The 15469-nt window shown below is 35.9% G+C and overlaps 1 protein-coding gene across 1 annotated transcript in view; it reads right to left on the bottom strand.

The window, feature by feature from the left end:
• LOC114332469 (uncharacterized) overlaps positions 1–15469 on the bottom strand; it is a 48451-nt gene that overhangs the window by 26788 nt on the left and 6194 nt on the right. Inside the window, exons 2-3 of the mRNA XM_028282264.2 lie at positions 5955–6676; positions 504–791 (exon numbers count right to left, since the gene is read on the bottom strand). Coding sequence (XP_028138065.1) covers positions 504–791; positions 5955–6676 — 1010 coding nt within the window. The remainder of the gene's footprint in view (positions 1–503; positions 792–5954; positions 6677–15469) is intronic.

Raw genomic sequence — 15469 nt, forward strand, 5'->3', positions numbered from 1 at the left:
TATCTACCTACCTTGGCAACATTGAAATTTTTAGTTAAATGTCCGATTTAGGGTTAAAAATGGCCGATTTCGCAATTTTCAAAATTTTTAATCGCTTATATAACAAAAACTATTAACTTAAGAGAAAAATCACCACAGATCTTATGCTCTTCAGAATCGCCTGTCATTGTACACATTTCTTCTAAGTGACTTACTCAAACACATACTTAAATTTAAACTTTACAGGAGAAAGTTTATTTTACCCCCTAAATTTGCACTTTTCGATTCACCTGGTAGATACACGTGCACGGCTGATGCCTGCCAGGTCATGGTTTTTAGCCTTGGTGTGCTATGAATTAACACTAGACAAATTTCTAGCCTTACAGGACGACCGTTAGTCGGAGGGTTCACTAGCTCTTAGACTATGAATTGTTATAGACATTGTAAAAAATGCAACGTGTTGCAAATGCAATGTTCTGTAACCCCACTGTAGCTATATAGGTACTAAAAAATGTTTGACTTACCAGTTTTTTCCATTTTCTTTTTAACATTGGCCATTGGAGGATCTTGCCAGTAGAGAAGCTCCTCTCCATTCTTAATAAATTTTATAGAAACAACATATAACTTAGAATCTCTAACTATCACAGTCAAATTTTTATCATCTCTCGTGGGAGCAGGTCGCACAAACTTGATCCAGTTGGAATCAGCATTACTTTCAGTGTCAACGTATTTGTTGCCAGATGGTTCACTAATTTCCCAGATATACTGCATGTTTACGTCTTCAGAAATATCTCTTTCTTTTATCAAATTACCTTGAACACAAAGTAATAGTTTTAGATATGAGATTAAAAGATGCTCAGTGGCATTAAAAATGTTTGAAACATAAATTAATATGGAATATACCAAACACCATAGCCCTGGCACCCCTACCTTAATAGAAATGGGAACACCAATGCACCTGGTGATACTTATTAAAAATCTGTACCAGTCCAATATAGCAACAGTACGACTAGATCAGAAGTTCTCAAACCAATTCAGGACCGAGAGAGGTGTTAGACAAGAATGCGTGTTGTCACCTGACTTATTCAACATTTATGGTGAACATGTCATGAGGATGGCTTTAGACGAATGGGCCGGTGGAGTAACAGTAGCTGGTAGGAAAATGTCCAATTTAAGATTTGCTGATGATTTGCATTACACTTATAGCAGCAAATGAGCAAGAAATGTTTGATCTCCTGCGAAGAGTTAGGTACGAAAGCAATAAAGTTGGTCTGAAAATCAATTAATATGTTACAGGAATCCCAGATAGTAAACACTAGTCTATCTCGGGTCTAGTATAACAACTAACGATGGTAACTGTGAAGCAGAAGTTCGGAGATGTATTGGTATGGCAAAAAGTGGGATGAGTCGCCTAACTATAGTTTGGAAAGACAGATCTATCTCTCAAAATATCAAGATGAGACTGGTGAATGCCCTTGTATTCTCAATATTTCTATAAGGAACAGAGACTTGGACTCTTCGCGCATGCGAGCGCTAAAAAATTGATGCCTTTGAGATGTGGTGCTGGAAAAGAATGCTGCACATACCTTGGACAGCTCATAGGCCAAACGTTTCCAATCTAAGCCAACTAGTGACGATAGTTTGGAGAGATTAATTGTTTCTGGAGACGTTCCGGGGAGAAGATAAAGAGGACAATCACCAACTAGATGGTCCGACCAAATAAAAAATTCAGCTGGAAACTCATTCTGCGAAGCTCTTAGAGCAGCTGAAGATAGAGACGAATGGAAAAAAATTGTTAGGAATATTGGAAGAAATCACTATCCTCAGTAATGGGGAAACGACAAGAGAGAGATAGCAAGTGATCTTTGGAAATTAATCGATTTTGAAATTTTACAGATTTTAGAAGGAGCGCCAAATTACAATAAAGGATGATTCGTATTAAAAAGCATTTTTTTCTTAAAGCATTTCTCTGTCTACAGTTGTTCTTATTAGCGGTTCAAAATTTAGTCCCGACGATTGTCGGATGTTTCTTAGCCATAATAATATTTTCCTTCCTTGTCCTCCTTGTTTAATAGTATGGTATAACTAGACCCAAACCCAGACATCCAAAGTGAAAGTTATCCTCCAACACCAAATTGTTCTATATGGTCCACATAATGTTCAGAAAAAAGTCACACCATTTTGAGCGTCGGGTTTGGTGGGGAGAGGGGGGATCGGTAAATTGGTAGTTTTTTACGTTTTTCGTCAATATTTCTAAAACTATGCGGTTTAGCATGAATGCATGAACAACCTTCTATACAAAAATGTTCTACATTGAATTTTAAATAAAAAAGGCCCGATGCATAATCCTTCTAAAATGAACGGTTCCAAAGTTACGGAGGTAGTATAGTATAATTGGTCCAAAAAAAGCCTAAACCAAACATCCAAAGTAAAAGTTTTCCTCCAACACCAAATTGTTCAATATGGTCCACACATTGTTCAGGAAAAAGTTACACCATTTTGAGCTTCCAGTTTAGGGGGAGGTGAGGGAGAAGTCGGTAAATTAGTAGTTTTTTTTACGTTTTTCGTCAATATTTCTAAAACGATGCATTAGCGTAAATAATATTCTATAAAAAAATGTTCTACATCAAATTTAAAACAAAAAAGGTCCTATACATAATTGTTATAAAATCAACGGTTCCAGAGTTACGGAGGGTGAAAAGTGGAGGTTTTCGATACTTTTTATATTGTTTTGGCAATTTATAATATATTTTTACTGATAAAAGAAATTTTCTTTAACAGGATTGTGTTTTGTAAATAAAATTTGCTATTTCAGTGGCCGATGGGATGTTAGTGATAAGCCCTTGAAGAAACGTCAACCTCACCACCCAAAATCATCATCAATTGTCCAAAAAATATAAAAAGTATCGAAAACCTTCACTTTTCACCCTCCGTAACTCTGGAACCGTTGATTTTATAAAATATGTAAGTATAGGACCCTTTTTGTTTTAAATTTTATGTAGAACATTTTTGTATAGAACATTGTTTACGCTAAAGCATAGTTTTAGAAATATTGACGGAAAACGTAAACCCCCCCCCCCCCCCAAACCGGACGTCTCAAAATGGTGTGACTTTTTACTGAACAATATGTGGACCATATAGAACAATTTGGTGTTGGAGGAAAACTTTTACTTTGGATGTCTGGGTTAGGCCTTTTTTTGGACCAATTATACTATACTACCTCCGTAACTTTGGAACTGTTCAGTTTAGAAGGATTATGCATAGGGCCTTTTTTATTTCAAATTTAATGTAGAACATTTTTGTATAGAAGGTTGTTCATGCTAAACCGCATAGTTTTAGAAATATTGACGAAAAACGTAAAAAACTACGAATTTACCGATTTCTCCCCCCTCTCCCCCCCCCCAAACCCGACGCTCACAATGGTGTGACTTTTTTCTGAACATTATGTGGACCATATAGAACAATTTGGTGTTGGAGGATAACTTTCACTTTGGATGTCTGGGTTATATGCCATCTTTTGGATCAATTGTGTCATACTATAAGGGCACTTAAAGGACATCGCACACATCTTATGGAAAATATAATGTCACTCAAATTCAATAAAATTTATACGAATAGATTCGTTTTAAATTAACGGTCAAATCTTATCATTGCGCCAACTCTTAATTATGATTAATTACGGCGCAAATTGCAATTAAAGTTTATCGAAATCACATTTTTGGAGTCAGTAAAACTGTCAGTTACAATCACTATTGCTCTGGGTGCTATACAAAAGAGCTTAAGCCCCGCTGGGCCTAAGCGGATTAGTGAAACTAATCCGCTGATTTATGGAGTACCGACAATTTGGGTATTATAAAATATTTTTTCTCTCTCTAACTTATGTACGTATCCATTTGATTTCAGATTTATTTATATCAATTTCTGCTCTTATTATTGAAAATATGGAATTGGCGCAATGATAAGATTTGACCGTTGATTTAAAACAAATCTATTCGTATAAATTTTATTGAATTTGAGTGACATTATATTTTCCATAAGATGTGTGCGATGTCCTTTATTCACCTTTTCTAAACTGTGCCCGTTTATTGTGCAAGGTCGAGGTACATTTGGGGTTTTTCGGATTGATATCACTTTGGTTTTCTTAATGTTTATTTTCATACCCAATTGCTCACAGACCGAGTTGGTCCTGTCGATGAGTCGGTGTAGGCCTAAGTCGGAATCCGCAATCAACAACGTATCATCGGCGTATCTGATGCTGTTGATATTTACGCCATTCACCTTGACTCCATCTTTGGAATCCTTCAGTTCCTCGTTAAACTCGGAGTAAAGATTAATGAGCAAGAGTGACAAAACACATCCTCGTCTATCTCCCCTCCTAATTTCTACTTCTGCGGTCGTGGAACCTTCTTTGCTAACAGACCTAAGAGGAAAAACAATATTCTGCAAAATTAATGATGTACCTGGGATTCTTGAGACTAAACTTAGGGTAAGAACAGAACAAGTGAGTCGCGGTGGAGGTGGAGGTCGCGGTCAATGTCGACATCCATGTAAAACAAACACATTGTAGTGAATGGAAGAGAACAGAGCAGGTAAGTCGCGGTGGAGGTTTAGCGCGATGCCATCCAGGAGGTTTACGTCGATGCTTTTGAAAATAAAATGAGTTTGTTTTACATGAATGTCTACTGTGCGGCCTACAAGGATGCTTTCCTGTGATTGGTCCGTTCGAAGCCAAGTTGTCATTACCTGTGCTATCTGAGTTGATACTTTTTATGTAATCCCTCTTTTGTATTCAGTTTATTTTTGAATTTTTCAAGTAATTAAATTCAGTATATTTTTGAAATATGAAGGAGGATCTAAGTATCTACAGCTGACATTTCATTACTATCATCACTTGACTGACACAACATCACAATAGCACAGTCTTTTTGTCATTCAAATTTCATTAAACTACTTCACTTGATAGTGGTTCTAGCTCGACTGACAGCGCAGGTGACCTCCTTGCTATGTGCTGTCGACATCGACCGCGACTTAACTAGTAGCATCCACCGCGACCTACACCTCCACCTCGACCCACTTATTCTGTTCTTACCCTTAGATTGATAGCAATGGAACTCGTGTATCTAGTTTCGAAATACTGTGCACCAATATAGCTCAACAGCCCTGACACCAAACGTGTTGACGTCCAACTAAACTACCGGCAGAGACATAAGTAGGCTTCGCTCGAGAGACAATCCTTTCGACCAACCAAGGAGAATCTGGGCTACACTGAACAGAACAAGAATACACTGTGGCAGGTGCTCCGATTCACTTTTCGGGTGGAGAAAAATACCCTCCCCAAATTGCGATTACAGCGTTGCAGAACAAACGGTTATACATCTGATGGAGGAATACGCGATCAGATCCTACAGTGGCAACCTGTCCGATTTCTTAGTTGGGACAAAAGAGCCAATTGAATATATTATTTGTCAAAAATCAATTTTGGTTTATAACAATAAATTATTGTTATTTACTGTATTACGGTCCTCTTTGTTTATACTGTACAAAACTTAACTGTGATGTAGCCATACGCTAAGTAAAAAAAATTAATTTGATATGTTTAACAATATACTGTAACGAAAGAGAAATCTTGGCCGACCACCGTATAACAGTAAACACCTCGAGAATGACGTAATCGAATGATCTAGGCCTCGGCGGAGAGGAGGAGAGACTTCTCGAACGTACGTCCCGTAGGCGGAACAAGCTGATAGCTAGAGATGAGCGTCGATTATTCCAGAATAACAACTGGGTATAAATACGGGCATATTTGTAAATAGAGTTAGGTCTTAAGCTAAAGTTTGTAAAGTAAACTTGTATAAATAAATAATAAAGTCGTAGATAAATACCCGAACGCTCGTTTTTGTTACAATACGTTAAAAATAGTCTAAAGCCGTTGACAAATAAGTAATTGGTCTTTTGTATAAACAAGATATACATACCAACAAGGGGCCCAAACTGGGAAAAAGGCTCCAAATCACTTTTGGCAAAAACGCCCACACCATGGTGAGTACCAGTATCATTGATGTTTAAGCAACTTGGCAATGATAACATAGAATAACTATATTTGATTAAATCATCTTCATTGAGTTCAGTCTTTTCCTTATTGTACTGAATATCGTGTAGTACCTTAAACTTCTCTTCCCATTCTCTATGTTCTAAGGAATCATCTAAAATATAATGAGGAAAGCTTATAGGGCAATGTTCCTGGACATGATGAGTATTACAGATGTGGCACAGCTTGATTTTTATCTTATCCAAGTTGTTAGTTTTGGCTTCCTTTTCAGGCAGTACTTGTGGTTGTTCTTCTGGGGATTTGTTCTCACATATTTTTAGATCTTTCAATGGCAGTTGCAACTTTTCAGTCGGCTTTTTGTTAATATCTGTTTCATTAATTTTTGTTGACTTTTTTGGTTGTTTTATACTATCAGTCATTACTTTAGCTATATTAAGATCTGCTGTTTTTTCTGGGACTATGTCATTTATAATGTTGGCAACATTAAAATTAAGATTAACATTACTGTTATTAACAACAGTATCACTTTCTTGTTGGAATTCATCATTTTGAGCTTTTTTAGAAGAGCTTGCCTTTACCTTATGGGGTTTATGCTTCTTTTTTGTTTTTTTATTTTCTTCTGTGGCGGTTGGCTCCACTTTTTGTAATCTAAAATATAAATAACCATAAATTAGTGCCAAATATGAGATTTTGTATAATATGAAAAAAAAATATACATGATAATGTAAACTTTTGTATTAACAGAATAAAATGTGAAGGTCTTGAACAGTGGTGCCCAATAGCCACACGGTCGGATAGCTTCTGGAGTCGATCGCGAAAGAATTAATTAGTCACTGGTCAAAATATGCCGTACTTCTTAGACAGGGCCACCGCGCGATGTTCAGCGAATATTATTGATTCTTCTCGAATGTATGTTTCATATTATAAGCTGCGGTGACAGAGCTATGTTTATAGTCCGTCCGCTATAACTTTTCCCGATTCATTTTCAATCAAATTAAGTCAAAACATAAATTGAAACAAACGTCGATGTGTAGGGGAAGGTGAGGTAAAATGTGATACTTAACGTTTGAGGCTGTATAACACCGAAACTATGTATTGGAGGCTACTCATATTTTGGCACAGTGAAAACTCATTATTTTTGTATTAAAAGCACAAAAAAATATTTTTTTATAAATGTATAAAAAAGTTATATGCAAAAATTTGACACCAATACAATTTCCCATTTTACCACCACTGTGTGTGTAAAACGGGATACACCGTGGGGGTAAAATGGGATAGGATTTTTCTATGTTATTTTAATTAATTTTCTCTTTTTTTAAGTTTAATTTTTTTTTATGCAAAATACAACAACTTAAACTCAAAAATTCAAAAGGAACGAAAAAGAGCAATTAACTAAATAAGAAATAACGATGGGTTAAACCCAAAAAACCCAATATTAATAGGAATAATAATACAGAACATTTTTCTTAAATATTAATAGGAATAATAATACCGAACATTTTGCTTAAATATTAATAGGAATAATAATACCGAACATTTTGCTTAAATATTAATAGGAATAATAATATATATATATATATATATATATATATATATATATATATATATATATATATATATATATATATATATATATATATCTAGGGATTAAATTAACAAATAGTGGAAGAACGGAACCCAGTATAGATGATAGAGTGACGAAGGCTAGAAAGGTTACTAGAGCCCTAAACCCTGTCTTATGGCAACATAACATAAATTTAAATACAAAAATGAGGATGTACGACGCTATTCTGAAACCAATTTTAACGTATGGCTCCGAAGTGTGGCAAATGACAAAAAAATCCGAAAATAAGCTGCTTACCACTGAAATGGATTTTTTTAGAAGATCTGCCAGAATATCGAGATGGGACCATGTTCGAAATGAACAGATCAGAGAAAAAGTAGGTAAGCAGAAAACAATAGCGGACGAGGTACAACGAAACCAACTTACCTGGTATGGACACGTCCAACGAATGGGAGATGAAAGATTACCAAAAATTACAATGAGATGGATACCGCCAGAAAAACGGAAAAGAGGAAGGCCACCGACCTCCTGGAAACAAGGAATTACAAAAGCCATGTCAGAAAGAAATCTTCAAGAAAATGACTGGCTAGATCGACAGGCTTGGCGATTGGGTACCGGAAGGCGTAGAACGCTATAGAACCGGTTATATATATATATATATATATATATATATATATATATATATATATATATATATATATATATATATATATATATATTAATAGGAATAATAATACCGAACATTTTTCTTAACTTAATCATATCTGCAATATTCGCAAATAAATACATCATCATCGCTGTCAGCTCCTGCACAAGCCTCATGTTCCCAATCTTTTACAATTGCAGCATTGTATCCAGCCTTCTCATTTTTTGTCTGAAGATTATATAGGGTGAGGCAGATAAAGGGCCTATTAGAAATATCTCGAGAACTAAAGACAATTGAATTATGAAAATTGGAATAAGGGGGTTTTGAAGACTGATCTATTTAATGAAAATATTTTCATCTATTTGGTACTTCCGGTTATACCGGAAGTTGCTTATAACTTCGTTTTTTTAAATGGGACACTCTGTATATTTTTACATTTTTGGATTCTCCTCGATTTCTTCTTTCTTAAAATATAAGGTTTTGTAATAATATACAGGGTAGGTTAAAAGATAATTACGTTTTCTTATTAATTTCGTAGCAATATTCCCACCCTGTAGGATTGTAGTAGTTTGACATAATAAACTATATTTATGTTCAAATGATTTTTAATATAGTCTACTATTGTTAACAATTATTAGTGTAGCTAAATTTTTAATTTTAGTATACAGGGTGGGTCGAAACTCGGAATCAGTATTTTCTGAGTTTTCTTAAATGGAACACCCTATATTTTAGTATTGTAATAAAATGATATTTCATGGTACTTTTTACTTCTTAAGCATTCCCTATACCTAACTGCTTTAGTTTGTGCTTTATTGTTAATCGCACCAACAATCTTAACTTCGATGGTATTTTGATACCTCAACCACTAGTGGCAATTTTAAGTATCAGTATAGATTAATATGTATTTATTTCCAAAAAATTATTTGTGACTGAATATTTTCACGGCCAACCTAATACAATTTCACCTATTTTGTGTTGCAATTAATGTTTGGCTTTAATCACCAATAACTCACAAATTAAAGAAGTTAGGTATAGGGAATGCTTAAGAAATTAAAAAGTACCATAAAATAACGTTTCATTACAATACTAAAATACAGGGTGTTCCATTTAAGAAAACTCAGAAAATACTCATTCCGAGTTTCGACCAACCCTGTATACTAAAATGAAAAGTTTAACTATACCAATAACTCTTAACAATAGTAGACTATATTAAAAATCATTTGAACATTAATAGAGTTTATTATACCAATCTACTACAATCCTACAGGGTGTTAATGTTGCTACGAAATTAATAAGAAAACGTAATTATTATCTTTTAACCTACCCTTTATAATATTACAAAACCTTATATTTTAAGAAAGAAGAAGTCGAGGAGAATCAAAAAATGTAAAAATATACAGGGTGTCCCATTTAAAAAAACGAAGTTACAATCAACTTCCGGTATAACCGGAAGTAGCAAAGAGAAGAAAATATTTTCATTATATAGTTCATACCTCAAAACCACTGTATTCCAAATTTCAAGATTCTCTTAGCTTTAGTACTCGAGATATTTCTAATAGGCCTTTTATCTGCCTCACCCTGTATATTGTTGCAATAGAAGCATTCCTCATCTGCACTACTGTCACCAGGGCGCGAGGATATATATCCACTGATATATATCACGATATATATCGTGATATATATCATGATATTTATATTATATATATCGTGATATATATCAGTACTTTATTTCGTACTAATTTTTACTTAAGAAGGTTAAAATCAACGACAATTGCTGTCGCCGTAGAAATTTGGATTCAGCTGGAAAAATATCTGAGTGATCAACCAATTCAAATTAAGAACTTTTATTACAAAAGGAGGAATATGGCTCTAGGTTTGCCTCATTTTTTGGCAAACTTACTGAGACCATCGCTTTTTGGGAGAAAGACTTACTGCCGAACAAAAAGAACAGGCTTATGAATATTTGAATTCAACCAACACAGATTTTGTTCCGTTTGTAATGGCTCTAACGTCTAAATTCTAAATCTACGTCCAAATTTCAAAAAAACATCTCCATTATTACGGCGGAAGTCTCTTCCAATCACTGAATCTGCTTGGCCTGATAAAAACATATTTATCGAACGAATTAATCAATTACTTACAGCAGTAGCCTCAACGGCAGGCATTGAAAGGTGCTTTTCAAGCTTTGGACTTACGGTGCATTCCAAATTACGAAATAATTTAGGAACCGAAAAGGCTGCTAAACTTGTATTCATGTTTAAATATTTAAACAGTTCTTCATACCAAAAACATGACAATTTGGAATGGATTTGGCCTGAACAAGAAACTGCAAGAAGGGAAAATGAAGAGGCAGAATTAAGTCTTGGGTGCTTTACTGGTTTTGATTCAGACACTTCCGAAAACCATCATTTTAATTAATTTTCTAAATTTTGATTTTATTTTTTAAGTGTTCAGAATTTTAAGTTATTTTGGAAAAATAGAAATACCTATATGTTTAAATTAATGTTTTCAATATTTTTACTTAATTTAGTTGTTACTTGGATACTCGTATCATTTTGTTTTCCGTTTATGTAACATACTACCATACGTACGTTAATATTTTTGTATTTTTTTTACGTATAAATATATCTTTTATACTGTTACATTCTACATTTAGAGTCTTATTTTGGTCAATTTAGTTTCTCTATTGAAATGTTTTCCAAAATATAAATATCATATAAATATCACATTTTTGATATATATCGGATATATATCATATATATCCGATATTTTGATATTTATATAAATATCATCGATATTTTGTGCCCTGACTGTCACTTTCATCTTCAGGTTGTATGTTTTTAACCTTCTTGGAAGTATTTTCTTTTTTTACGGTTTTCTGCTTTAGTGACTTAATCTTGGTCTTTGAGTTAACATTTTTAACATTAACTTTTGGTTTTCTGGTAGCTAGAGATGTCTCCAATTCTTCTTTATAAGGGGTGCTTGTTAATATGACAGTTTTACCTTTATTTTTACTCTCTTGCTTAATTTGTTTTTGCGGTGCTTTTGGATAGGGAACAACTTGTTCCGGAGAAAATAGACCTAAACCAGTGCTTGTTGAGGGCATGTCCATAAGCAAATCTTTAGAAGATTCATTATTTTGTCTTTCTGGGGTAACTTGTTCTTCGACAGGCTGGTCTTTTTGGATTGACTTTTTTCGGGGCTGGATATGTTTTCTTCAATATTTGGCTCATGATCAGTAGGCAAAGCTGCAGCGAACATCTCTTCTGTAAAAACAGTACGATTCAGTGGGAAAATTCCTGTTTTTTTGGAAAGCATTAATGGCATTTAATGAAGTAGGTGCTCGTAGGTAAGCTTTTCCAAATAGGTGAGGCACCTCGGAGATAGTTACACATCGCCCTGGATGATTTCTAAGCCCCACTTCTATTTCTTGCGTATAAAATGTACTTAACGGATACATTAAGGAAACATCCAAGGGCTGCATCCTATGGCTCGTATGAGGAGGCAGGCAAATTATTGTCACTCCATTTTCACGTGCTTTATCAATAATAGCAATATTTTGTGTATGGGTTTTATGGCCATCCAAGATTAAGAGAGATGGGTTTTCTTTTGATGATTGAGTGTGATGAAGAAAATGGTCAAACCATTGTTCAAACAAGTTAAGCTGCATCCAACCAGATTTATCAGTAACGACTAAGGTTCCTGGCGGTGCACCCTCTGAAAACTGCGGCTTCATACGAACTCTGGTAATTATGATCATAGGAGGAACAAATATTCCACTGGCACTCATGCAGATTACAGCAGTAGAAAGCTCCCCTCGTTCTGCAGATGTTAGGGTGCCGACCTGTTTTCTACCCTTGACAGCAATCACTTTAGATGGACGACCTTGAACTGTTGTAATCCCGGTTTCGTCAACGTTAAAAATACGGGAGGGTGGAAAGTTCATTTTTTCTTAAAGAGGCTCCAAAATGTCAAAAAATGATGAAACTGCTTCCTTGTTAAAACCTCGAGCACGTGCAGCTGATGTTGCTTCAGGCAAACGGAGCGAAAGTTTATTCCGTTTCAAAAAAGCGCGAAGCCATTCCCACCCAGCCAACTTGGTGTTTTTGTTGAAATGATGTTTGATGTTGTTTTTCTCTGCCATCTGATATGCCAAGCTACGGATGGAACGAGTTGTAAGACCGAACATCATAGTTTCCATATTATTTGCATATGTTACCAATTGCTGCTCCAACTCTAGAGGAAATGTAGGCAGTCGGCCCCCAAGTAATTTAGAATGACCTGTTGCGGATTTATTTCTTCCTTTGAACCTTCTTTCCAATGATGATTTTGAAACTCCATATTTTTTGGATGCTTTTAGAAATCCACAAGTTCCTTTTTCTAATGCTTCCAGAGCGCTGGCCATAGATTTTTCAGAACATTTTTGACGCTCAGTCTTTCGTTGGTAATTTCTAGGCATCTGAAACAAACACAATTCTTCTAAGTTTATTCTTATATTACCCTAAACAAGCTTGAATATTCTTTGCTTTTAAAAGTCTTTTATTTTTTTTAAAAATATGATTTTGACGTAACTATAGAATTTTTACATAAGGGGTAAAACGGGATATCCCATTTTACCCCACCCGGTTATTTCCCGTTTTACCCCACATGCTGTTTTAAAAAAAAAACTTACCGTGTATGCTCAATATGAGTTGGTTCACTCAAAAAACTTATTCACATTATGCGCAGGGCACTACACATCATCTGAGTTCAAAAAGTATTTCAAAAACTTATTTAAATCAAAAGTTACAGCTTAAAACGTGGGACCCGAAAATTACACCAGGCACCTGTCAAAACACATATTTTGGTCTGTGCACGAGATCGGGTGTTTGAGCTACGGCGCGTTCGAACTACAAGCCAAGGCGCATTAGACGAATGTTTTAAGTATTTTTCACCGCGGCTGACGTCATTGGTAGGCCGCTAGAGGCACTATTCCGTTTTACCCAAGTATCCCATTTTACCTCACCTTCCCCTATACATCGGCGTACGTTTCACTTTCTGTTTTGACTTAATTTGATTGAAAATGAATCGTACCGCATAGGAAAAGTTATAGCGGACGGACTATATGTCAGTCTTTATTAAGTTACCATAAGTACATAGAAGTTCTATTAAGGCGGTCCTATAAGTTTGTAGCCTACAAAAGAATCTTCTTCTTTTGGCATCATAACCCTGGATGGGTCTTTGCCTGTCTGGCTATGTCCTTCCATTCAGATCTCTCTTGGGCCCTTCTCCATTGTCTTATATTCATGGTTTTCAGATAGTCTTCCACGTCATCCAACCATCTCGTCCTGGGCCTTCCTTTTTTCCGTCTTCCTACCGGCTTCCACTGTAACATCTTCTTTGTCGTTTTCGTGTCTTTTTGTCGCTGAACATGTCCCAGCCATGACAGTCTTTGACTTTTCACAAATCTTACAATGCCATACCCTTCATTCAGTTCATTAACCTCGTCGTTTCTCCTAATTCTCCATGTGCTGTCTTCCTCTTGCACCGGGCCATATACTTTTCTCAGTATCTTTCTCTCGAATGTCCTGAGTTGGGCTTAATATTTTTTCGTCATTACCCAAGTTTCACAACCATAAGTTACTACGGGTCTAATCAAAGTTCTGTAGATAGTCATTTTGGTTCTCTTGTCTAATAATTTCGATAGCATCAATCTTTTATTAGCATAGTATGTACGATTTCCACTGGAAATACGTGCATTAATTTCACTACTTACGGAATTCTTCTGATTGATTTCTGTGCCCAGATATGTGAAGGCATCCACACGTTCAATAGTATAGTTGTCTATTGTTATATTATTTTCATTCTCAGGTGTTCTTTTGATGGTCATGTATGTACTTAGTTTTGGTTTCGTTTATTTTAAGCCCTCTTTTTTGTGCTTCAGGATCAATTTCCTTGAACGTTTCCTTTAGTCGTGTCTTGCTTCTACTAATAATGGCGACATCGTCTTCATATGCAGTAATTTGTACTGTTTTGGTGTTTATATGGCCGGTTACATTGGTTTTTCTAATGACTGCTTCAAGAACTAGGTTGAACAGCATGGTTGAAAGTGTGTCTTCCTGTCTCACCCCCATGTTGATGTCAAACAGGGGAGACAGTTCTCCATCTACTCTAACTGCGACTTTTGAACCCTGCAACGTCATTTTTATGAGGCTGATATATTTTTTTGGTATACAAAAGAATATTGTCTCCTTTTAGCTCGATACATTTGACCCAGCGATGCTATAACTTCTTTAACCCGTCTGAAAAATACGTTTTCTCGAGGTCTGCAAGTTCCATGGCGGCGATGAACTCCTCAATTGACTTAAATGTCTGCCCAACGAGTGACTTTCAAGTTTGGAAACAAAAAGAAGTCGTCCAGGGCCAAATCTGGAGAATACGGGGGATGAGACAGTATTTTGTAGCTCAAATCGATCAGTCTGGATATTTGGGGCTGTTTTTTCTGCATGTAGACATTGAATCGACCCAATAATGCGGCATAATAAGCCCCTGTGACCATTTTGTCCCTTTTCAGGAAGCTGAAATAGATCACACTTTATGAATCCCAGAAAACGGAGCCATGACCTTTCCGGACGATAGGAAAGGCTTCGCCTTTAGACCTTCAGATTACACTTAAACAGTCTCAGGCATTGCTCTGAAGTGGTTTCACAGTGGCTCTTGTAGGTCTGAGAGCGAACGCGCCGACAGCTTTCACCTCCCCAAAATTTCATGCAGGATATGTCTCATGAGATCTTTTGAGGTGCCTACTGTCTTGACTATCTCGCAAACCGACGTCAGTCGACGGTCTACCAATAGGCGATTGTGGATTTTGTTCACGTTATCCTCTAGCAGTTTTCAGAGTACCTGGGCGTAATTTATCAAAAACCGACGTGCGACCACATTGAAACTCGATAAACCAATTTTCGTCGGTCGCCATTGATGGAGAAGAGCCACCATAGACAGCATTCAGCGCTCTTCATGATTTCACTGTGCAGTTTCCCTTCCAAAAACATGGCGCCCATCGTGGGGGAGCCATTGTGTAAGGTTCTAACCTCGTGGGTTATACCTTTTTGAAACCCATGATTGTCTGTGTGGTGGTGAAGAGAAGACACTTCAGCTAAGGTTGATCTCTTCACGATCCTAAGTCAATCGTGGGTTTCAAAAAGGTATAACCCAAGTGATTAGAACCTTACAACCTACATGCCACAAAGAT

Source organism: Diabrotica virgifera, chromosome 1 (assembly GCF_917563875.1).
Source record: "Diabrotica virgifera virgifera chromosome 1, PGI_DIABVI_V3a".
In the NCBI taxonomy this organism is placed as follows: Eukaryota; Metazoa; Arthropoda; class Insecta; order Coleoptera; family Chrysomelidae; genus Diabrotica; species Diabrotica virgifera.